Genomic DNA, 25172 nt, shown 5'->3' with positions numbered 1-25172 from the left:
GGAAACATTCCTGCTTACTCTTGGAAGATCTTCAGATGCCCATGGTTTTTCACCAAAAGAAATCACCATTGTTCTAGCCCACCAGGAACTCCTTCTCCTGACTCCTTTATCTTTCCTTTATTCATTGGGCCAAGATTTACTGAGTAGTTGTTCTGAACTAGGCACTTTATCCTGTGCTGCAAGGCAAGTGTGGAGCTCTTCCCACCCATACCTCTCCCTCATCACACGCTGACTCCTTTTTTCGCCCCTTGCCACCACACAGCCTGTCCAGGGCACTTGCTCCCTTCCTTGCCTGCCTTTTACACAAGGATCCCATACTTGGTCTTCTTTGACCTTGTCAGTCTGTACTGGACTCAAGGGAGGGAGGACCCCCAGTCTCTAACATTGGCCCTTCGCCTAACCTCCCACCCCACCCCAGGGACATGTCCCAGCCAGGCTCTCCCCAGAATCCCAAGCCACCCAGCCTCCTGGAACAGTCCTGAACCTTGTTGTCTCATTTCAGCCCCTGGGGTCCCTGCCCATGGGCGTCCTGCCGAGTCCACCCGGTGCCCGGTCCCCAGCGCCCTGGCCCCTCGGTGCTGCCTGCGGCGGGAGCTGCCAGCTTTTTGGAATTCCTAATGCTCCTGGCCCCGGTGATTGGCTGCTCAGCTCTGACCCCACTTGGGCTGCCGCCTGGTTGGATAAAAGGGGAATCTCCTTGGGGCTCCAGAGCATTAGACACCGGAGGGGGCACCTGGGACCAACTTCGCGAAGCGGGGAGCCCGGCGGGGGGGTGGGGGGAGCAAAAGACCTGCGGCCTCAGCCCCTCCAAAGAGCCGGGAGATGACGGGGAAAGCGGGGGAAGCGCTGAGCAAGCCCAAATCCGAGACAGTGGCCAAGAGTACCTCGGGGGGCGCCCCGGCCAGGTGCACGGGGTTCGGCATTCAGGAGATCCTGGGTTTGAACAAGGAGCCCCCCAACTCCCACCCGCGGGCTGCCCTCGACGGCCTGGCCCCCGGGCACTTGCTGGCGGCGCGCTCGGTGCTCAGTCCCGCAGGAGTGGGCGGCATGGGGCTACTGGGGCCCGGGGGGCTCCCCGGCTTCTACGCGCAGCCCACCTTCCTGGAAGTGCTGTCCGACCCGCAGAGCGTCCACTTGCAGCCGCTGGGAAGAGCGTCGGGGCCGTTGGACACCAGCCAGACGGCCAGCTCGGGTAGGTGAGGGCGAGGCTGCCCGGCTGCCCGGCTGCCCGACTGGGGGCGAGAGCCGGAAGCCCCACGCCGTCGGCTTTCGCTTGCACCGCAAGGCCTTCTCCCCCTGCAAAAGTTCGCGCCAAGGCCGAAGGGTCGCAGCTCGAGCCTGGGGCCGGCGCGCCCGGGGCAGGCGCCGGGAGGATGCTCCGGGCTCCCGCCTGGTTTCGGCCCCAGCGTTTCCGGCCTCCGCGCAGTTCTCCGGTCCCCGCATAGCGCCCCGCTCTGCCGCGGCGCCCGGCGGGGGCCCCACCGGAAACCCAGCTTGGGGTGTCGGAGCTCGTTGCGCGGGCTGGGGGCCCCCAGCTCAGCTGCTCCCCTGCACCCCGGCCTCCCGGAGGACCCGCGGTCCGGGGACCTATTCTGTTCCGTGAGCTGGTCGCCCAGGAAGCGGGTGTCCGCTTCGGCCCAGCCCTGGTATCCAAAGTTGCTGTTCCTTCCTCTTCTCTCCGTTCCACAAAGCCCATGTGGGTCAGCTGGGGTTTATTTTTCACCCCACGAGCTTGGACACCCTGGCCTCTGCGGCGGCAGGAGCGGCCACCATCCGATTCCACCTAAATGCCACAATCTAGCGGATGCCCGTGCCAGGCGGGGCCCCGGGACGACCCCACCGCGCACACCCCGGACTGCTTTCCCGGCCGCGCGTCCCCACCCACTCGGCCTCCGGCTCGTGCTCGCGCTCGGCAGTTCCCCCGATTTTTCGTTATCTATGTATTTATTTATTTACTTTTATTTGGAGGGACAACGAAAAGTAACGCGTCGCAGCTTCTCCAGTCTCGAGCGGGGGCGCATTCCGCAGGCACTGAAAAAGGTGCCCGGGGAGACCCCACGCTTCCCCGCGCCCGGCTCCCTGAGTCCCGGCTCCTCTCCCGGGGCCAACTTTCGGAGCCCGGGGCGCCGGAGCTGCAGGCGCGGGGCAGGGCGCAGCGCCCGGATCCCCGCCCGCCGGCCCTGCGAGCCCCTGAGGCTGCCTCGCTCCACCGCCGCCCCGGCCCCAAACGCGTTGGGGCCTTTGCCTCTCTTACAACGAAATCTGTGCAAAATCTTCGGGTTGGGGAGCCGGCGTGGGTAGAGCCGGCCGGGGCTAAGCGATGGAGTCGACCTCTCGGAGGGCTCCCCGGGCGGGCAGAGCAGGTCCCGGCCGCTCCCGCAGTCGGCCCGGGGTGGGGCCCTCGCGGGCTTCGGGCGCCTGACCTCCCCGGGCGCTGCCGAGCGCGCCCCCCATTCTGCCGCATGTGCCTCCGCCCGCTTTTCAGATTCTGAAGATGTTTCCTCCAGCGACCGAAAAATGTCCAAATCGGCTTTAAACCAGACCAAGAAACGGAAGAAGCGGCGACACAGGTAAGGCCCCTGCGGCGCTTTCCGTCACCTCTTCGGCTCACCTACTCCCTTGCCAGAACCTGTTTGGGGGGTGGGTCGTTCCAACCCTCTTCTCACCGACTCCTAAGTTAGAAGTCCAAGGCTGCGCCAGGGCCGGGGACACCGAAGGTTGTTTGGGGGATATCCGCCCGGGACCCTGGCGTCCAGCCACAACGGGTGAGGATGGTGTGTGGCCGCCGGGGAGGCGGCACCCGCTGGGCTTTTTCCTTCTGCGGGAGAAAGGAAAGGCCAAAGCAAGGCCGAACCGGAGCCAGAAAGAGGCAGGCGGCCCCCAGATTCGATGGGGCAGAGTGGCTCCCACCCCACGCCCAAGCTGGCCCCTCTGCCCACTGTCCCCGGGCCCGCATCCGGCTCCCGGCATCCCGGTCCGCTCAGCCACACCCTTGGCCTTCTGCTCCCAGCGGATCAAACACCTTGAGCGTGATATATGCGCTCGGATGGGAATTTTTCGTTAGGCTTCTGCTCTTTTGTGACCCTGAGAGGGTCTCTTTCCCTCCGCGAGCCTCAGTTTCCTTTTCTGTAAAATGGGTAGGGAAGGTGTGTGGACTGGATGACCCCACCAGCATCTGCTGGAGTCGAGTGGGCTGCATGGGGGTACCGGCTACGAGAGAATTTTTTTAAATGAATCTTCAAAGAGGTACTACTGGTACAACTTTAAAATTCAGTAGGTGCTTAAAGGAATATCCTGAAAAGTAACACCCCACCCCAGACGCACATTCCCTTCGGGTTCCACGAAGCACCTGCTAGTTCTTTGTAGGAATTTCTGAGGGGGGTTTAAGGAAATAAAGAAGTGAGCTCCAAAAATCTGTCTGACTTTCTGCCAGTGCTGCTTCCAGACTCCTCCCCTGTGCTCACCCTCCAGATCTGTTTCCCCAAATCTCTCCCTGCACCCTAGTCCAGGTGGTGTGTCCACAAGGCACAAGGTTCCTGCTGGCTGGTGAGACATTTCTCCCCTAGGGAGCTCTCCTGGCCACCGCCCACCCCATCCTCTTCTCCCCAATTTGTTCCCAGCCTCTTTGCACCCCTTCTCTGGGCACTTTTCTGCATTCCCCTCTTGCTTAGCTAGCTCTTGGAAACTCCACTATTGGTTCCCACCTTTTGAAATGGCTCTTCCTGTCCTCTAAGCCCCAGTAGGGTTGGGCTGGAATGAGGGTGAACTTTGACTTGGTTTCTCAGTGACCTCGTTTATTCGTTCTCTTCAGGCAACATTTTTGTTGTGTTTTGCTTTGTTTTATTTTCAACGGAAACCTAGATCCTGGGTCATTTTTTTACATTCATTCATCCAACAAATATTTATTAGAGCATCTTTTCTGCCCCCCATCTCTCCCTGATCCCAGGGTGGGTAATCGTGTCAGCTTCCCCTGAGCAAGGGCAGGGGCGGGGACCATAGAGGAAGGATAGGTCAGAGCCACTGGGGCTGAACGGCTTCTGTGCCGGTGCAGAAATGGGAAGAGGGGTTCACAAGGCAAGGAGAGTCCAGGAGAAAGTATTCCCTGGGTACAAGAACAGTTTTTTGCTCCAGGACGTCTCCTTGTGTGGGCTGTTGGACTGGCTGATCCACAGCCCCAGATCTCTGCGTAAGGCTCCTGACTCCGTCCTCCCCAGACACTCTCCCCACTGAGGAGATGTTTGGGGGATCCGGGTGAGACAGCGCAACCCACCACCTGCCCTCGGTTTCAGGCGGTTTCTGGTGTATGCAGAGCGCAGATTATTAGAGAGATCAGAATGGCTACTGATGGCTGGTGCAGCTTTTAATTAGTTTTTTAAAAATATTTTTTTCCTGCGCTTCTCTCATTTGGGCGTTTCAGGTAAGAGCCTCTGGAGTCTAGTAATGAAACACGCCGGGCTTAGTCAGGGTTGGAGAGGGGGAATAGGGATGGAGCAGCCGCCTTGGGAGTCTCTGGGATTCTGGTCGTCCCTGCACCGGGAAAGCTCAGCTTCTCTGCAGACGGGATGCGGCAGGCACCTGAAGAGTCTGGGATTCTGCATTAAGCCGGGAGCAGGGTTTGGATCACATCTGTGGGATGCAGAAGCCTCCCTGGAGAGCACACCAGCATCAACACGAAGATTAGCTCTGAGGCAGGAATGAGGGAAAGTTTGGGGGATTCGAGATTTGGTTTTTTGTTTTTGTTTTTGTTTTTTCAATGAGGGCTCTCCCAAGTGGAGGCAGGCACTTGAATGATTCTAAATAACCTCTCATCCCCTCCCTTCTTTGGCTTCTTTGGCGTTGGCCAAGCCACAACACCTGTGTGCCTTGGTTTCCCCAGTTTTGAGAAGACTTCAAGACTTTGATTGTTTATTCTGACAATCTGTTCCGGGGCCTTTCAGTAAGTGGCAAGAGCAAAATAGAAACCAGCAGATCTTCAAAATTCTGAAGAATTCACTTTCTGTGTACATAAACATTCCATTCCCCGCCTCCCAAGAGAATAGGAGAAACAATTTAGAATCAAACCAGTCATTTTCTATAAAGGGCAGAATCTTTCTTCCTCACACATCCCCTGCATCTATCCTCAAGACATTAAAGCCAACAACAGCACAAGGACCCAATGGGGCTTCCACTGGGACTTTTTCCTGGTGTTTGGTGGGAGTGAGAATGAGAGCTTCAGTGAAGGATTCTAACCCTCTCTGCTGGTCCCCAGCGTCAGAACCCAGAGGCTCAGGCAAAGAACGTACCATCTTTACAATCTGGGTTTGTGGAATCAGCACTATATTGCCCATTGACTTGATAAGGGTACAGGATAAAGGTCACCTAGAAGCTGGTGAAATTAAGGTCTGAATAGAGAAGAACTGGTGCCTGTCAGCGGGTGTGTATGATTTATGGGGGAAAGGAGTTCTATGAAGCTCCTGATAATAGAAGTAAAATTTTGTGTTGGAGAATATTCATTTGGGTGTTGTCCTAGGGCAAAAGGATGTAGCGTTTACCAGATTCTTAAAACAGGTTAGGACCCAAATAAGTCAGTGTAGACTGCTCTGTGGAGAGTGGGGGCTGTGTAGGTAGGTTCTCTCACAGTGACCTGGATGGAACCCTCCTGAATGGGACGCCCCCCCCCACCCCCACGAATGGCTGAGCCTGGGCGTTGGAAGGCGGTTGGAAGGTGCCTCCTTGTCTTATGAGCACCGGAAGTGGGGGGGCATCCGCGGGCAACTCTGAGGAGCTAGTAGTTCCAAGTTGTGGCAGAGGAAGGGGAGGTGAGGAGGAGAAAATAGTGGGATGCGTGAGGAGGTGGGAGATTCGGGTCTCAGCTGTTCAAACACTAGGGTTGTGGTTGCCTTTGACCTTCCAGTGGGACTTTGAACGTGGGTGTCATTGAAAAGATCAACTACTGCCTTCCAGAGGAAACGGGAAAGCAGGTCCCAGAGGGCCTGAGGCATTTATTTATCTGGTGAGTCCCTCACTCTGTGCTTGGAAGGAAGAAGAAGGGCTTTCTACAGCTTTCTAAAATTTCTGTCTGAACATGCTTTCCCCCAAATCGCTTCCAGAAAGATTCCCTAGTATGAAGTGTCACCGAAGGCTGAAAGAATGTCCTCCCAAGAAGGACAGTGTGGATCCTCAGACTTGAATAAAGGAGAACCTAGAGTGTTAAGCTACGAGTGTGTGTGAACATATGTGAGTGTGAGTGTGGTGTGTGTGTGTGGGTGTGAGTTTGTGTCTGATGGTGCTGGGCCAGCCCTGGGTTTGGGGGTCTGTCTAGGAGGCTAGGGGAGGGTCATTCTGTCCTCTCTGAAACACTCTCTTTTAGTTTCTGGGTCCTGAGTGTCTGGCTTTGCTCCCCTCAGGACAATCTTTACTTCCTACCAGCTAGAGGAGCTGGAGAAGGCATTCAATGAGGCCCACTACCCAGATGTCTATGCCCGGGAGATGCTGGCCATGAAAACGGAGCTTCCAGAAGACAGGATACAGGTAACAGAGCCCCAGGTCCTTCTCTCTCCACACTCCCTGAGGTATTGTCAACCCCAGGCTCCTGGATACCTGTGACCCCATCTCCAACCCCCTGCTTGTCCTTGTGAAGAACAGTTCGGTTAAGGTGATAGGTACTTGCTGAACGCCTATCACGTGAGGTGGGCACTGTTGTTGAGGTAGGGAGGGGACATGAGAGACCTGGATGGTGCGGCTGGCCTGCTGTTCCAGACTGTGGCTTCCTGAGGAGCAGGTCGGGCAGACCGTGAAGGGGCCTGTGGTGGGACATGGTGTTCTGGGGCGGGGTCATCATGGGTCCTCATGGATCCTCAAGGGGGGACTCTGTGGTGTCAGGTATCTCTTAGGTACAGCTACATGTCTGCTCCAAGGCCAGAGGTGGGTAGAAGGGGAAGGTGGCTTCTAGTCCTGACCCCATTCTGTTTCCCTTCCTTCCACTCCCCCAACCCATGAAGAAAAAGTCACCTCCTCCCTTTCTGTCAACCCCACCACCTCCATCCACCTGAAACTCCTTCCTCTCACAATCAGACAGCTGGCCTTGCCCTGAGCTCCTGCTTGGGTCTGGTCTGGGATGTGGCTGGGGACTCTTGCCTGCAAGTGTGGCTGATTAAGCCCTTCTCCTCTCCTAGAGTTATTTTTGAAGATTTTATTTTTAAGTAATCTCTACAGTCAACAAGGGGCTTGAACTTACAAACCCCAGATCGAGAGTCGCATGTTCCTCTGAATCAATCAGGCACCCCTCTCCTAGAGACTTCTGCGAGATAACCGACCACTGGTCCAGACTGGGATGTTCTCAGCTGTGCTGGCCACAGGGCTCCCTTTCATCAGCAGCAAGACCTTTCCAAGGCCAGAACCTCCCTCGCTAGGCAAGGGTGGATCTGCTTAATGGTTTCTCTGGGAGATGAAGTCTGATGATTTTCTAGGCAGGGCCTAGAACAGTGGGTAGGAGGAACATTTGCAGAAGATTTGGGTTTGTCTTAACTGGACCACACCCTTGAGTGAAAGCTGTTTTCATCAGTAGAATGGTCCAGAGCGGTTCATAGCTAAGGCTGGGAAAAGTGAGGGGGAGCAGGGATCCCGACTTCCTGAAACCCCTCCCAGTAAAGAAAAGCCCTTGGAGGTAGGATGTGTGTTGGGGGGAAAGGAAACCACATAAGTTCTAGGTAGCTTTGTGTTCTCTCACTGGACAACCAGAGAACTGGAAATGAGACATGAGCTACTTTTCCAGAAGAGTCTTCCTCTCCCCTGGAAATCTATTAGGAATTTTAGCCAGTGGTTTTAGACATTGACACTAACAATAAGCTCAATCATTCATAAGCAGATTATCTGTTTGGTGCCTTATCCGTGGTGGCCTGGATCCATCAGCCCCCTACCCAACTGGGTTCCAGCGGGGTAAGCCTGGGGTGTTGATTCTGAATCCTGTGTTCATTCTGAATCAAGCCTGTGTGTCTGTGTGTCAGCCCTCGCCAATCTAGTCGATGTGTAATGGTAACCCCTACCTGGCCTGCGTTTGCACAAAGTTGGCTATTACAAGTGGCCAGAGTGGGGTGGAGGGCCGAGAACGTCTCCTGCTGGTAGGCCTCCCAGTGGCACTACTGACCAGTAGGAAGGAACAGCTGCTGCTTGCATTGGGCTGTCTAAAAATCTGTTCGGCCGTGGCCGTGGTGGCAGTGGGTGAGGCGCGTGGAGGATTCTGGGGAAGGCTCTCGCTCAGCTGTTCTGCATTGCCACAGACGCCCCAGTAGGCAGATGCTGCCAGGCTTCTCTGAGTTGTCAGGGGGCGGGGGCCGGGCATCTGTCGGGTGGTGTCTGAAGCTACAGGGGCCAGCAAGGAGGAGCTAGGTTGTGGAGTCAGTTGATTGCCCTGGGACTGCGAGAACTCTAGATCTAGGAAAACAGAGCCGAGAATCTCTCAGAGTCTTCGAGCACCCACAGAGTTCTTTAGCTAAATGCTGCCTTCCAGAAGGTGTATGTTATGTGAGCTGTCACATAGCCTGGCCCAGGTGGCCCGGGCAAAGTCTCCACATGTTTCAGCGATGATCACAGCTATCACTTACAGAGCAGTTTCCACGTGCTAGGTGTTCTGAAAACACAACACCCACGGGAGAGGCAAGGAGGTACAGTGGTTAGGGACGCTGTTTCAAAGCCAGACACCTCCTGGCTCCACCATTCCTGGGACTGAGTGAGTGGACAAGTGGACTTCACCCTGCAGAGCCCCTGATTCCTCACCTATAAGATGGGGGTGACGGTGAGCCCCACCTTGGGTGCAGGTGCCATAAAGCCTCGTGTCATGTATCCTGAGTGATGCCCGGCAGGTGCCCTGGGCTCGCCCGACTTCAGTTAGTTCTGGAGACGACCAAGGAAGCAGAAGGACAGCCCCTGGCCCAAGGCCACACAGCTAGGTGGTGGGGGACACGCGGTCCGCCTCGAAAGCGCACACATTCACCACCCGCCTCTTGAATCTGAAGCCTGTGTTTTGACTTGAAGCTGGGGGAGCAGAGACGGTTGGAGGTCGGGGGGAACCTGTATCAAACCTTCATAAAGATACTTCCTGAGTTCCAGGCATTGTTCTAAAGGAAGAAACCTCACAAACTCACTCATAAAAAAATTGTTTTTTGAGTGGGCAAATTCTGGTACCTAAGCTCATGGCCTGGATCCTCGGACTAGTGTTGTTCACGTTGGCCTCTTTTAAAGGGATACAGGCCCAAGGATAGGGAACGAAGTTGGAAGGGATTCTATTCCAGATGTTAGAGGATATAGCATCACAGGGCAGCTTTTGAAAAACCCATGTGGGGCCCCCCTGCCCAGCCATTCTGATCTCATTACTTTGGTGTAGAGTCCTTGACATCTGTGTATCTTTAAAACTCTCCAGTGATCGTGGACAGCTGGCATAAAAATCCTGCGTCAGAGACTCTGGAAAGGAGTTTCTGCGTTTTATATGTGTTCCTATAAGTGGAGGATGCGGAGTTGAGGGGGGACAGCGCAGCACGAGGGACAAGATGACCTGTCAGGTGTGCAGGGAAGGCTGCTGCCTGGGCTGCCAGGAAATGTGGGCAAAGCTGCCCCCTACTGGACGTCAGAGGCTGCAGCAAGGCCCGGCTTCTCTGAGCCTGAAGCCGAGGCGGGCAGGGAGACGCTGAAATACGGTGTCAGGAATGCTGAGAGCATGTGGAGTGTTGAGTCATTAAATCACTGCTGCAATGAGCTCAAATTAATCAGCTTCCAGCCGGAGGAGAGGAAGAAAGCTGGGTGAATGTGATGGGACCCGCCACATGGCTGACAGAGCCAGGCCTGGTGGTAGGAGGCAAGCTCCGAAAGCAGGGCCTGGGGAGGCGAGCGACCAGAATGTACAAAGAGCATTCATCTTACAAGATGTCTTCTTGAGGCTGGCAATCCTGGGATGACCACAGAGGTTCTCCTGGGAGAGCTTTGAGAGAAGGAGCCGGGGGTATGGTGTCCTGTGGAGATGCCAGGGTGGGAGCTTACAGGACAGGAGCTGTGTGATGACAAGAGAGGCCATTCGTGGGCACAACTGTAGCTGTTCTACCCACACCGTGAGAGAAATTGCTGGTAGGGTTGCTGGCTCTGCTCCCAGTGTGCTCTGTAGCGAGAGAGCACCTGTTTGACAAGTACCCCTCTCCAGGTCCTGTCTGTCCTTGGAGGCACAATCTCTTGGGACCCTCACTGCCAGCTGTGGAGGCTCCTGTCAGACCCGCTATGGACCGCCAGAGGCATCTGAGTGCTTCTAGGGCAACACCTCTGAGGGGAAATGCAGGAACCCAGACCCTGGGTTCCCAAGCCGGAAGATCTCACGTGGGAGTGCCAGACCCGGTGATGCTTGCTGTCCCTTTTGAGCCCCTTCTCAGGCACTGGGAACCCTAAGGTGTAAGGCAGAGCTCTGGTCCTCCCTGTGGCCTTGACACAGGTTCTGCTCAGGAGTTCCAGGCCCGACTATCACGTGAGAGGGCAGTCTCCTCTAGAAAGTGGGCAGCCAGAAAAGGGAATGCGTGAGAGACTGAGCGATCACCAAGACAGTGAGAGGCAGGGCAAGGATCTCCAGCCAAGGCCTTCCAGCTCCCGATCACAGCCAGTTTGCAGGGAGGTTTGGGCACTGCCTGGGTGTTCTCGTGCATTTGAGCCTCAAGGGCCTGGGATACATTAGAAATGTGCTCATAGCAGCAGGGGTCTCCGTTTGGCCCTCGGGATACCTAAAGGGGAAACAGAGGCTAGCTGTATTAAAACCATACAGCTTAAAGGTTAGTTCTATCCCTCTGCCCCTCTCCTGGAGTTATTATTATTTGTCAGTCCAACCTTGCTAAAGAGCCTGCCGAGGAGGCCAGAGGGACAGGTAATGCTGTTGATTAACCTCCCCTTGGTTTTCTTTGCCTCCACTGAAATAATAGTAAGTAGCACTTTTTGAACCTTCTATGTGATAAGCGTGGGTTCTAGGACCATTCTAGGGAAGTTCTAGGGACTTTCTAGGACTTTCACTTATTGTATTAATCCTCAAAACAGCCCTGGAAAATAGACATTATTTTATGTTTGGAGAGACATACTGAGAGAAGACAAACAACTTGTCCAAGATCACACAGCAATTTGTTTCGCAGCTGGGAATCCAGTTCAGGACTGTCTGCTTCAGTGCTTCTTGTAACCATCAAGTTCTGTGCACCTGCTGGTTGCTTCCAGGAAGAGAAGCGAAAAGCGGATATGAGGAGTGCTAGGGTTAATGCTAATCCCTTGTCCACTTCCCTCCAAGGCATCAAGCTACAGCTTCCCTGCCAACTGTCCTAAAAAGAAATTGTTTTGGCTGTCCAGGTCTCCTCCATAAATTGGAGCAGCATCTGGTCTTTGCAGAGAGCCAAGCATTCCAAGAGCCCATAACCGAGGGTCCGCATGATTCCTGGTTTGAACGACCAGCTGGCACCAGCTCCCCTGGGAATGTCTGCGGGCAAAGTCTGATCTCCAGACCAGTTATTCATGTGCCCAAATTAGGAGACCCAGGAAAATGGTTCTGTTTATAGACCCCAGAGAGCATCTGAATCCCAAGTCTGCACCCCCGTTCTTTAGTGTTCCAGTAAAGATGTTTCCATGTGAGAGCTCTGCCCTCCCCGCACCCCCCCCACCCCGCCCCAAGCACCAACGCTCACGGAATCCAGACGAAGCCAGGACAGCGGATCCTCCCAGGCATCCGCACTGGGGTGGGACAGGGCAGAGGTCCCAGACAAACCGCAGGCGCTGGGTTTGGAGAGCCTAAGGGACAGGCAGGTGGCGCTGGGGAGGGATCTAAACATAACGCGGAGCCCGGCCCGGGCGATGGGCGAGTTAGGCCGGGCCCGCATCGCTCATCGTCTCTGCTCTGTAGTCCCCGAGGCGCAGCCATCTAGTGGCTTTCAAACTGCATAAACCCTTTCCTTGGCAGGGGTCCCCCGCGGCGGTCTGGGCCCGGACCAGGGAAAGGGCCCTGCACAATGGCTTCGCAGCTCTCCAGGTGGGCCTGAGCCGGAACGGCAGGTGCCAGACCCGGTGATGGCAAAGGTGCAGTCCGCTGCAGGCGGCGCCACACCCAGGGTGGACCGAGCGGTCGTTTTCTGTCGGAGGTGGCGAGGCCCGGGGAGTCTTGGGGCGCGTCTCTCCCGTTTTTGTGGGTTCCTGGTTATTTACAAACGGAGACATTTCAAAACAGGGATACACACATTTCGGTCCATTTAAAGGCGTGCGTGGACCGCGGGGTCTTAACGCAGCCCGGCAGAGACGGTCTGCGCTCGCGGAACTCTTTGAGGGTCCTCGGGAGGCGAGGCTGGGCTGCCGGGGCGCCCCCTGCTGGAAGCGTCCGGCCGCGCTCAGTTGCACGCTCGGGGTTGCCTGGAGCCGCTGGGGCTCTCACTGCGCCACATAGCGGCAGCGGCGGGAACGGCGGGGGCGTGCGGATCCGAACCCCCGCCCGGGCGTCCCCGCAGCAGAGGCAGCAAAGGGTTAAACTGTCAGCGGCGCGATGTTAAACAGGTGTCAAAGGCGCCCCATATATCTGCAGATTGAAATCAAATTCTTTGCCGTATAAAAAGATAAATTACCCAGGCGCTGCCGCGCGTCCCACTCATCACGCCAGCGCCAGACGGCAAGCAATTTTTTTTTTTAATGTGCTAACGACCTAATCAAGCAATCAAGTCGGAGAAGATTGCAGAGTGACCCGGGCAGCCATCTGCCGGCGAGCCCCGCATTCATTTCCCGCGCCCCCGCGCAGGGTGGGGGCCGGAGAGGGAGCTGCGGGGGGAAGAGGGGGAAAAATCCTAAACAAATTAACACCCAATTTTCCCCGTCTAATTAGTTAAATGAGAAGTGTTTGGGGTCCCCCGGGGAGGGGGAGCGGCTCGCGGCGCGGCTCGCGCTGCCTCCCCAGCATTAATTAGTGCGGGTCAATGCCGCGGCTCCCGAGAGAGCAGCCGCTTTAATTTCCCGTGATATTTCAGTGCCTGAGGCCCATCGATTCAAACAGAAATTAACTTATTTTTCAATCAGCCCAGGGCTGCCCCTGGGGGTGACTCTTCTTTTGCCGCCTCCTGAATAGAGCTGGAGCAATTTTTCATCAAAAGCTGAAACCTCCGCCTCCGGGGGCGGGGGAGGGGCCCGGAGGGAAGGGGGCGGGAGACCCGGCCGAGGCGAGGGAATGGAAATCGCAGAGGAAACTAATAGATTTTCCCCGAACCCGCCTCTGTTCTCCCCCTCATCTCCCTACTTCCCGGGGCGCCTTGGGCGTCTCGCCATTCCGGAGGTCAGGGCCCGGAGCGGACGGGAGGGGGCCGCTGGTTGGGCCTGGGATCCTTCCAGAGCCCACCGGTTTCTCAAAGGCCTTTCACCTGCCTGGGGGACAGAGCTGGGGGCTCCTGTCAGCTGCCGGAAGTCTCAGGAAAGCTGCTTTGGGAGACCGAGAAATCTCCCTTCCCCCAAGCATGGCGGGACCGCTCCAAGCACGGGGCTGGAGCTCTGCGGACACCTCCAGGGTACCCCCGTGCCCTGCACCAGTCAGCTTTGCGGCCAGAGAAACATTCTCCAGGGTGTCCCCATGCAGGGGTACAGGGCCCCCCACTGCACCCTCCTAGGTCCCCATGCCCCTTTCTCTGCACACCAGAAGAATTTTATCTTCCTTGCCTGACTGAGGGATGGCTGCCCAGCTCCTCTGCATTATTATTCAGGGTTAAGTCCAGAACTGTGGGGAGCTGGTGCATGGAGGGCACTTAGAAAGGAGGACTTTGAAAGGAGGCTGACTTGGGCCTCCTGGGGGTGTCCCCCAGGGTTCCTGCTACCTGGATGCCATGCCCTTTGATGCCTGAGTCCACACCAGCCTGGCTTCAAGGCCGGTTCGGCCCCTGGGGTTCTGGTGGAGAGGGAGACCCAAACAAGATGCACAGCTAGTCCAGCCCCTGGAAGGAATGTGTCCCTCTGCAAGTCAAAACCGGGATTCTGTTTGTACGCTGGAGGTGCGACCACTTTCAAGAGAGCTCCCCGGTTGGGGCTTCTCGGCAGCAAACTGAGGACCATGCTGGGAACTGCCCATCTCAAGAGCTTGACCCAGAGGCCTCTGCCTGTCATCCTAGAACTGCTTTGATTTAAAAAAGAAAAAGAAAGAAAGGACCCATTTCACCCATCACGTTCTTATAGGACTGAGTGACCTCCTTCTAGGCATTCTGAGCCTAGAGAATCCCCAGGGGGGTTCCACGGAGTGGGGAAAGTTAAACGAGGGCACCCTGCTGGAGAAACTAGCAGTCCTGGGGATGCAGCCCCAGCAATCAAAGGAGTGGGGACCTGCACAGGGGGCCGCCGGGGTAAGGGCCTGGCCTCAGTGCCCTTCAGAACACACCCCTAGCCCTGTTCATCCTCACTTGCAGGTCTGGTTCCAGAACCGCAGGGCCAAGTGGAGGAAACGGGAGAAGTGCTGGGGCCGGAGCAGCGTCATGGCGGAGTACGGCCTCTACGGGGCCATGGTGCGGCACTCTATCCCCCTGCCAGAGTCCATCCTCAAGTCCGCCAAGGACGGCATCATGGACTCCTGTGCCCCGTGGCTGCTGGGTAAGAGCCCGCACCCTCCTTGGGGCCCTGCCCCTGTGGTGAGGAGAGCGGGCTCCCTGGAGGAGGGGACATAGCTCTGGAGCAGGGAGACGGGGCCACCTAGCAGGACAGACGCACTCCAGAGCAGATCCGCTCAGGAGGCTCAGCAGGGCATGCTGGGCCCGGGGCTAGCTGTCTATGCCCTGGGCCCCTGGGTTCCTTCGTACTGTGAGAAGGGTGTGGCTGTTGGCTCAGGGTCTGTACCCTTCTCTTCACTTGGCCAGAGGTGGGCTTGTGATGAATGAAACAGCTTCTCTTGGGGGCTGGGGGGACCCCTCGGACCCTCTGGCCACCACTCTGGCTTTGCCCAAAGGACTTCTTCCCCCTGAAATCTCTCCGCGTGCCATCTTCCCCCTACCTGCCCTCGGGGCCTATGTCTGGCAGCGGCACCAGCTTATCTTGGGTTTCTATGATCTAGAATCCCAGGAGGGAGGGATGGGGCGCTCGTGCTACGCTTGGGAAGGGGCAGAGCAGGCGGTGGCCAGGTGCCCAGGGACCTGACTTGGAGAAGCCCTCGGCAGGCCGGGGGCCCAGCTGCTGGTCTGCAGCGCCAGCCCCGGCCCCTGGCCACCCTCCCGCTGCCCCCGCCCCGGCCCCGGCCCCTGGGACTCGCGTGACTGCGGTGTGTGAAGTAAGGCTTTCTGCTCGTCCTTAATTCTGGCCTCTCTCTATCTTTGCCGTTTTCAGTTCAAGATGGCTTTCCCAGGCGCTTTTCTAAACCCGAATACCAACAATTCTTTTTAGGGATGCACAAAAAGTCGCTGGAGGCAGCCGCGGAGTCGGGGAGGAAGCCCGAGGTGGAGCGCCAGGCCCCGCCCAGACTGGACAAGATGGAGCCGGAGGAGCGGGGCCCCGACCCTCCAGCGGCCATGTCCCAGGAGGAACTGAGAGAGAACAGCATTGCCGCGCTCCGAGCCAGAGCTCAGGAGCACAGCACCAAAGTGCTGGGGACTGTGTCTGGGCCCGACAGCCTGGCCCGGAACGCCGTGGAGCCCGAGGAGGAGGAGGCCATGGACGAAGACAGGCCCACGGAGAAGCTGAGTCCGCCGCAGCTGGAGGACATGGCTTAGATCAAGGGCTCGCAGATCCCGAGCCCCAGGACTCTGCTCTCCTCGGGGCCTGTGGTGTTGGGAGGTGTTCTCTGAGGCAGGGCTTGGGCCTGGCCTCTGCCACCCTCCTCCTGCCCCACGGGGGCCCCCATGACCCCCCCGGGGCTGATTTCAGGCACAACTCAGTTCTGGCCAAGGGTTTGGGCCGTGCTGAGACACCCCCTATCTAGTCTTGACCTCTCTGGCATCTTCCTTCTCATCCCAACATCCCTGCCTCAGAAGCCTTCTTGCTGCCCCAAACCATCTCCTCAAGCCACTTTCACTCAACCCCTTGGTGACTCTCAGTGTCCAGATCCACCCCTCACTCTGTTCTCTTGCTTGAAAGAGGCCCCCCAGCCCCGCTCCCTAGCCCTATACCCCCTGTGGATTCTGCTCTGCCCAGGCCCAAAGCCCACTGCTGCCAACTCATTACCTGCCGCAACAGTACCAGGGACTGAGGACCTGCATTCTAGTACCAGTGCCCTGAGCTCCCCCAGGCTTTGGCAAAACTGTGCTCCTCGGCCTGTTCCCTCCTGAGGGCCTGGGCCTCCGCAGTGTGGATATTACCCCCCCAAAACACATACCCATAGGCCCAAGCTCAACCTCTGCCCCACCCCATTGATGGGGCCCAGATTCCAGGTTAAACTTGGAAGGTGTTCTCCTGAACCCCTCAGCCCCCCTCCATCTCATGTCCTCTGTAGTCACCCTTGTGAACCTGCCTGCCCTCTCCACCCACCCCGCCCCCACCCTCGGCCTGCCCCACTGCTCTCCCCAGCATGAGACCACAGACACTCTACCTGTAGAGTCCAGGGCCAGTGCCCTGCAGACAGCAGGCACCTGTCAAAAATGCTGTGGTCAGGGCACTGTTGGGGAGGCCAGACTCTTACCCAGAGCCTTTGGGCCTGCGTTCTGAAGCATCCTGACCGCCCCCCCCCCCCCCGCCATATACTGCCCACGACTCTGATTTGCTGTGCAGGACACCCTTCTAGAGCTTCTTGCTGTTCATTGGGGAGGTGCATGTGTCCTGCCTGTCCAACCCGATCCAGCCATTACATGAACACACAGGAAGCCACAAATCTTGGCTTGACTTGATCCAGGCCATCCCTGGGAGGTGAAGCCTGGAGTGGACCTGGAGTTATTACAGGCATCAAGGAGTGGCCACAAAAAGGGTTCGAGAAAGGGCTCAAAGGAGAGCAAGGCAGGAGCCAGGATTAGACTCTAACTAAGCAACAGGTCCACGCACCTGCCAGGTGTGTGCTGTGGCGTCTGTCCGTAAGAATAGGACGGACACAGTGACCGTGGAGGAATAGGGGACTGGGGGCTTCTTCCTGTCTGCTGATGGGAGGAAATTCCACCTGGGATGTTCTCTCCGCAGCTGCCCCCTCCACCCCCCAGGCCAGGCCTATGTCACCCTCGTGCCCTGGACATTCCCCTTCCCACCCACCTTTGCAGGGAATACCTCGCAAGAGAAAGGCCTGAGACAGTGAGTTTGGATTTTAATTCCATATCAAAAGTTGATTTCTTCCTCATTCTGTTCATGGAACCCCCTTCTTCTCCATGTCTTTGTTCCCTGTTGGTTTGAAGTGTTAGAGACTTTAGTCCCCGGTGTGTAAATACTGTACATAGAAGTGGGAAGAAAGAAACTTGATATTGAAGTGTTTGAAATATGGAAATGTAATAACTCTAGGTATTCTAAACCTGTGATTTCTGTGCCATTTTCTGTAAAGATACAAGTAAGAATAAAATTGATGTAAAAACATCAGGGGAGGGATCCAGGAATCCTCCGTGGGTGAGGACAGTGTATGGATGGGTAGCATAAAAAGTAAATCCATGAAAATGTTTTTAAGTCAAAATTACCAGATTCCTCTTTTGAGATGACTCCAACTTTAAAGGCAAAGGGGCCTGTCTTTCTTGGCTGAGCTGACACCAACTTCCAGTGACATTTGTCACTGTGATATGAGACCCTCCTCCACTGTAGACACAACTGAATTATCCCCGCCATGGAGCCCCTAAGTTATTACCTACGACTCCCCGCTGATCCTCACACCGCGGGTTAGCTAACCTTTCCCTCTGGCATAATTTACTTATTAACAACCCTATTTCCTTCATGCCTCATCCCACCTTGGCCCCCGAGAGTCCTGACTCCCTCCTTTTGTGTCCACGTGTGCACTCTAGAATCTTGCCTACAACTCAAACACCACAACCACCAGTGAGAAAGGCAGTGGTATCTGGAAGTCAAACAGACCTATGCTAAAAGCCTGTTAAAGAGAAGCGAAGTAAACAAGAGAAGGTCCGGGGAAGGACTGCAAGAAATTGCCGGCAGACAGCCACGACCCATCGGCTCCAGGGTGCGTTGGACGGAATTACAAGAAGAGAGGGAGGGAGCAGACCAGATAGCTTGTATTTGAGCTTTGGGCTCAAGAAATCTCATAAGACTGTTTCAGATTGCCTTGGATGGGGAACGCCTTCTCAGAAGAGATTTTTCTGGCTGGCGGTCATCGGAGGAGAGTGACAGGTGATCAGCAGTCCGCGTATACTTCATTGGGAGCTGATGTAATCCTTCTGAACCCAGAACCTGGAGGGCCCATGTGGGACATCTCCAAGTGCTATGCGGTAAAAGGACAGGTCCAAGAAACCTGCTTCAAGTCCTGTCCGCACATGCTCCCGTGCGCCTTCCCTGAGCATGTCAGGTCCCCGCAGATGTCCCTGTTGGCTTAGCAATGCCCTTCCTCCCCACCCTGCCCATGGGCACCCCTCCAGGAGACACACTGACACTTCTCCCTCAAGTCCCTCCTCCCTGGAGCCTTCCTGATCCTCCAGGGAGAGTTTATAACCTCTGTTCTCCCCCAGCACCAGCGACATCCCACCATTAATGCATCGTGTGTATCATACTGTATGCTTGTAATTTACATGTCCATCTTCCTCACGAGACTATTTTCTTCAAGGTGGAGATCATATCTATTCATCTTTTATTCCCAGGAACCATCAAAGGGTCTGACAGTCTACTGTTGAATGAAGGAATGAAAGTTCTTCCTTTAACTTGTCCTTCCAATAATTTAGAAACACTGATTGAGCATCTACTGTGTACCAGGCAGTGAGGCAAGGCACTGGGGATACAGTAGTCCCAAAGCATCTCACTTGGAGGGAAAGATAGACAGAATTCAAGTAAGCACACAAGGAAAACACAAAATTGCACGTGTCCTAAGGCCTCGAAGGCATGAGGTAGGGGCCATGAAAGCATGTCCATGGGACTTGAGTAAAGGTGTTGACCTCTGTCCCTCTCCTGGAAATGATAACATCTGCCCCTCTGGTGTCCTTCCTCCAGAGAGGAAGCAGCAAGGATACTGGCCAAGGAGCCACATGAAGGAAGGTGGCCACACCAACATAAACTTTTCAAGTCCGGCAACCAACTTTGGCATCTGTCCCCCTCGGTTACATCTGAGGGACGACTTGGACACTGAGGGACTTGGGAGATAACAACCACCCCCAGGGGTTGACCTTGGGAAGAGGCACACTGCTTTCTGTAGGGGGACAGGCAAGCAAGCCCACAGGTAATCAGTGAAGGGAGAGGTGGGGACACTGCTAAGGGAACACACGGGCCAGGAAAGGAAGGGCTTGGCCAGCCGGGAAATAAACAAAGGGAAATCTCCAGGGCTGCCTGCACCCTGGCAAGGACGTCTCCCCATGGATCCCAGAACTCGGCACCTGGGAGGACAGCTTTTTCCACGCTTCCCAGGCCCAACCAGCTGCCCAGAGAGGGCTGCACTCGCCGGGACAAGCAAGAGAGTGATGTAAGGGCAGGGGCAAGGATATATGTGGACTGCCAGCTGCTTGGAGCTGCTGAGCATGGCCAGGCATGAAGAGATGACGCGTCTGCCTGGTGGCGGGAGGTGACAAGGGCGGGCAGGAGATCGGAGGGACCCCGGGGATGGGTCCATCCAGCCTCCCCTGTCTCCTGCGCCCCCCAGCTCACCAGGATCTTGGAGTCTTCCTCCTGCTCCCACCAGAGGAGGGACAGTGCCCTCTCCTCCCTGACTCCCTTGGGGGTCTAGGGCTGTGACACCTGGGTCACCAAGGGTAGCAAAGGTACCATATTCGTGGGAGATGTTCATCATAGGGAAACCTGGTGAGGGGCTGGTGGGAACTCTGTGCTAGCTTCACGATTTTTCTATAAATCTAAAATTATTGCAAAAAAATTAGGTTTACTTAAAAAAAAAAAAGATAAACTGTTTTTTTTTTTTTTCGAGGGAAAACGACAGATGGCTCCTTTGGGTTAGAACAAGTGCCAGGGCTGCCCCTTTCCCTGCTTTACCCCAGGGCTCTGCTTACTGAATGTCCCTTTCTCCGATCTCCCTAAGATCATCCAGGCACCCAAGCCCCCACCCTGGGGAGCTGAAACTGGGTCTTCTGTTCTTTCCTCAACTCAGGCAGCAGTGAAGTCTCTGGGTCGTCACCGCTGAGCGGGCCCAGCAGTGGCCTGCTCCCCTAACTTCTCACTCAGATCAATCCCTTCCCATGCTAACTCTTCTCAGTGGGCCTCAGGCCCCTCCCCACTGAGCACCTCGCCTCTGAACAAGGGCACCCCAGCTTTACCTGCAAGGCTCTGCTCCCACATTGGACTTCAGGGAGTCTGATATAGGAAGGAGTCAGGGAGTGAGAAGCTGGCCTCCTGCTGAGCTTCAAGAATGACAAAAACTGGGCGCCTGGGTGGCTCAGTGGGTTGAGCTGCTGCCTTCGGCTCGGGTCATGATCTCAGGGTCCTGGGATCGAGTCCGGCATCGGGCTCTCTGCTCAGCAGGGAGCCTGCTTCCCTTCCTCTCTCTCTGCCTGCCTCTCTGCCTACTTGTGATCTCTCTCTCTCTCAAATAAATAAATAAAATCTTAAAAAAAAAAAAAAAGAATGACAAAAACTGTCTGTGCGCCCACAGCCTTGAGCCTCGATCCCCGCCACCTCCCAGCCTCGCTTGGCGCTCAGGAGGTCAGAGAACAAAGGTGGGTTGACCAGGGCGACCATGGTGAACCCATATGGGAGAGCGAAGAAGAGGAAAATTTGCTCTATTTCCTCCACACAGCCCCGGGTGAGAAGAAACCAATAGACTGCCCAGAAGTAGAAACAAAGGATTAAAAACCAAATCTGGGCTCAGCCAACAGACCTTTACAGCTGAGTTGACGATCCAGGAATTTGGCTGATGGGTGCATTAATAAGCAAGCGGCTATTTAGACAAGTGCTGAGGGCACCTGGGTGGCTCAGTGGGTTAAGCCTCTGCTTTCGGCTCAGGTCATGATCTCAGGGTCCTGGGATGGAGCCCCGCATTGGGCGCTCTGCTCAGCAGGAAGCCTGCTTCCTCCTCTCTCTACCTGCCTCTCTGACTGCTTGTGATCTCTGTCTGTCAAATAAATAAATAAAATCTTAAAAAAAAAAAAAAAAGACAAGTGCTGAGCGGAACAGGGGTAGATAGATAGAGAAGAATGTTGGAGGACCAGCATGCCCTCAAATAAGAGCACCGCGTTCTCCTCCTCACATACTTCTGTCTTCTGTGATGTCCTGTGAGCCATCCATGCCAGGATTCCACGCAGGCGGAGCAAGAGCCCACAGCCCTCTTCGAGGCGGGGACACCCCTGTCGGTCAGCCAGGCCCACCGCTCAGGGAGACACCCCCAGGAGCAGAGGGTCACCTAAAAATGGAAGAACGTGGAGGTGGATCCAGGACCCTTGAGTTGAAGTCCGACCTCTGCTATCCTCTTGACTTCCTGGACGCTGGTGTACTCCTCCTCAAATCTGCAGTCGGAACATGACCTCACCAGCTCACGGGGATGGTGAGAAGAGCGAAAGGGACAATGAGATTGTCATCTACTCCGTGGGCAGCAGAGACAGTCACCCCAAGCATCAGAGTCTGCGGCAAGGCAAGGGTTTACTCCCCCAGGCTCTGGCCTCCTCCAAAGCTAGAGGGCCAGGACAATTTAAAGGCACACAGAAAGGTCTGGATAAAATGTTGTGGCTGAGGGGGAGTTCCATTAACCCTTTAGTTACTGCTGTCGAGATGGTGTGCATTAAACTCTATTTCTACTTTTAGTAAGTTTTTGTTTTTATTTAAAAATGTTTTTCCGGGGGCGCCTGGGTGGCTCAGTGGGTTAAGCCGCTGCCTTCGGCTCAGGTCATGATCTCAGGGTCCTGGGATGGAGTCCCGCATCGGGCTCTCTGCTCAGCAGGGAGCCTGCTTCCTCCTCTCTCTCTGCCTGCTTCTCTGCCTACTTGTGATCTCTCTCTGTCAAATAAATAAATAAAATCTTAAAAAAATAAAAAAATATAAATGTTTTTCCGGGCACCTGGGTGGCTCAGCTGTTAAGCATCTGCCTTCGGCTCAAGTCATGATCCCAGGGTCCTGGGATCCAGCCCTGCATTCGGCTCCCTGCTCAGTGGGAAGCCTGCTTCCTCTTCTCCCACTCTCTCTCCTTGTGTCTCTCTCTGTCAAATACATTTAAAAAATCTTTTTTAAAAATAAAAAAATAAAAAATAAAAAAATAAAAATGTTTTTCCCAGGGGGGCCTAGGTGGCTCAGTGGGTTAAAGCCTCTGTCTTCGACTCAGGTCATGATCCCGGGGTCCTGGGAGTGAGTCCTGCATGAGGGGAGGGGACACCCCCTCCCTGATCAGTGGGGAGCCTTCTTCTTCCTGTCCCTCTGCCTGCTGCTCTACTTCTGATCTCTCTTTCTCTCTCTCTCTTTCTCTATATGTCAAATAAATTAATAAAACCTTTTCAAAAATTAAAAAATAAAAATAAAATAAAAAATGTTTTTCTCCCCTTTTTGGGGGGAGTGGGGGATTTTGACGAAATTCTTGAGTTGAACCCTTATTCATTTCTAATCTTTCTTCTTTACTAATACAGACACTTAAAATCACATCATACACATCCAAGTTTTATTGTAGTTGCGTCCCCGAAGACTGTGGAGCTTTTACTGTTCTCAGTTTTACGTATTTACTACATTTCTTTTTTTTTTTTTTTTCACTTCTGATTATTTTAAGTGTTTAAAAATTTTCCGAGCATTCGGGATTTTCGTGGGGGAAGAGGTTATCCTTGTCATTCACTTCTAATTTTATTATATTGTTATCAGAGATCATCATTTTCATCCTCTTGATCTTTTGGTATATATTGAGACTGGGTTTAGATTAATATGTGGCTAATTTTGTAAATATTCCATGTGTGACTAAACAGAATGTGTTTTTTTCCAATTTCGGAATGCAGCGGTCTGTATAGCTGTTAGTGGGCCTGTTTGGATTCTATATATGGCTATTTTTTTCTGTTTTGATTATGAAGAGAAATATATTAAAAACCTTCCACTCAGGGCGGGAGGGAAAATAAATAAATAAACATTCCACTGCCAATTTTTCCTTGTAATTCTGTTTGTTGCATTTGCTGACTCATGGTATATTGCTTGTGTGTTTTGTAAGATGTGACAAGCTTTTCTCTCTTTTTCTTTGAGAATACTTGGATTGTTTAAGTGTTCTTTTCCAGTCCTCACCTCAGGTCTGGTCTCCTGCGCTTGCATGGGCATCTAAAGTGCGAGTTGCGGGGTGCCTGGGTGGCTCAGTGGGTTAAACCTCTGCCTTCAGCTCAGGTCATGATCCCAGGGTCCTGGGATTGAGCCCTGCATCGGACTCTCTGCTCAGCGGGGACCCTGCTTCCTCCTCTCTCTCTGCCTGCTTCTCTGCCTACTTGTGATCTGTCAAATAAATAAATAAAATCTTAAAAAAAAAATGCAAGTTGCTCTCTCTTGTCACCTGCGGACCCCATACCCCCTGGTGGCTCTGGCTCTCACAGCTGGGATGTCCCTCTCTGGTTTCTTAGTTCAGTCCTGCAGCAGGCTTGTTTTTGCTGTTGTTTATTCATCTCTAGGTGTGATATGTAGTACATGTTTGGTTAGGCAGAGAGACCATGAAAACATGAAGTGTATTTTCTCCCAGTCTTTATTTCTGGCCAGTTGCTGTTACAGTGGAAACATGCATGTTCTCCCAGGGGCACACTGACTATATCTGGTAGCATAGTTAGGTAGTTGGGCAGCAGTGGGGAAGGACTTACTCTTTTAGTCGTTACTTGCTTTTAACTGAGTTTTAAAATCCTCATGTGATTTTTAAATTTTAAAATGAACAGTTTACAGGACACCTGGCTGGTGCAGAGGAGCCAGAGACTCTTGGTCTTAGGGTTGAGTCCGAGTCCCACACTGGGTGTAGAGATTACTTAAAATAAATAAAATTGAAAAAATAATAAAATGGCCATTTTATTACATTGCCTTATTATTCTCTTGATATATATATTTTTGCATATTTTTCCTAAAGCATTTGAGAGCAAACTGAGGACATCATGTCCCCATCACTCCTTGATACTCAGTGTATACACTTCCTTAAAATGAAGACACCCTCCTACATAACCACTATACAACCAATAAAATCAAGAAATTGACACTGATGCAATACTTCATCCAGGTTCGGGTGCCTGGATGGCTCAGTGGGTTAAGGCCTCTAACTTCAGCTCTGGTCATGATCCCAGGGTCAATGGAGCCCCACATCCGGCTCTCTGCTTAGCAGGGCGACTGCTTCCTCCTCTCTCTGCCTGCCTCTCTGCCTACTTGTGATCTCTGTCTGTCAAATAAATAAATAAAATCTTTAAAAAATTTTAAAAAAGATTCATTTGTGGGGCGCTTGGGTGGCTCAGTTGGTTAAGCGATTGCCTTTAGCTCAAGTCATGATCCTGGAGTTCTGGAATTGAGTCCCACATCGGGCTCCCTGCTTGGTGGGTAGTCTGCTTCTCCCGCTGACCTCTCTCCTCTCATGCTCTCTCTCTCTGTCTCAAATAAATAAATTAAATCCTTTAAAAAAAATACTTCAGTCCCCAGAACACTGAATTTTCCAACAACGCCCTTTATAAGTGGTGGATGCAGTCCAGCACCACACATTGGATTTAAGGTGCCAAGTCTCTGCGGTTCCCTTCAGGTGGGAACCGTCCTGGTTTTCCTTGCTTTCCGTGACTTTGACAGTTTTGAAGATTTCAGGCCAGTTTCTTGACAGCGTGTCCAGAATTTGTGTTTGGTATTTCCTCGGGATCAGGTGGTAAAACCTGAATGTAATCGTGAGGAAGCGTCAGACACAGACTCACCACAGCCCCCTCCCAGCTCTCCTTGCCGCCCCCCCCCCCCCGTCCAGCCCCCCCACCCCCGCTGCCCGTGGGCTGCTGCGCAGGGGCCCAGGACAAGGGGCGTGGTGAGCAACCTACTTCCAAGTCCGCCTCGCACCTCACCCCTGTATGCTCTGCTGCGCATGCCCCTAGGGCTGGGGTGGCCCCGTCCTTCAGAACCGCAGGGACAGGGAGAGGACGAGATGAGATGCAGTGTGCAGAGTAAGGCAGCACCTCAGCACGCAAGCTACAGGATGAGAGGCCGCAAGGGCCCAGACAAGGCTGGGT

The 25172-nt window shown here is 54.3% G+C and overlaps 1 protein-coding gene across 1 annotated transcript; it reads left to right on the top strand.

Annotated features, from left to right (window-relative positions):
- The first annotated feature begins 822 nt into the window (after positions 1–822).
- VSX2 (visual system homeobox 2) lies at positions 823–16630 on the top strand. The gene is made up of 5 exons (XM_059179708.1): positions 823–1192; positions 2486–2570; positions 6387–6510; positions 14409–14589; positions 15373–16630. Exons 1-5 carry the CDS (start codon positions 823–825, stop codon positions 15696–15698), a joined length of 1086 nt encoding a protein of 361 aa, XP_059035691.1. The 3' UTR covers positions 15699–16630.
- The last annotated feature ends 8542 nt before the right edge of the window (positions 16631–25172 follow it).

Source organism: Mustela lutreola, chromosome 7 (genome assembly GCF_030435805.1).
Source record: "Mustela lutreola isolate mMusLut2 chromosome 7, mMusLut2.pri, whole genome shotgun sequence".
NCBI classification, from domain to species: domain Eukaryota; kingdom Metazoa; phylum Chordata; class Mammalia; order Carnivora; family Mustelidae; genus Mustela; species Mustela lutreola.
The sequence above is the reverse complement of the archived record's forward strand: the minus strand, read 5'-3'. Positions and strand labels throughout refer to the sequence as shown.

Coding starts and splice junctions, on each gene's coding strand:
- VSX2 (XM_059179708.1), top strand. CDS start 823: ATGACGGGGAAAGCGGGGGAAGCGCTGAGCAAGCCCAAATCCGAGACA. Junction 1,193..2,485: donor CAGCCAGACGGCCAGCTCGG/GTAGGTGAGGGC, acceptor CCCGCTTTTCAG/ATTCTGAAGATGTTTCCTCC. Junction 2,571..6,386: donor CGGAAGAAGCGGCGACACAG/GTAAGGCCCCTG, acceptor TGCTCCCCTCAG/GACAATCTTTACTTCCTACC.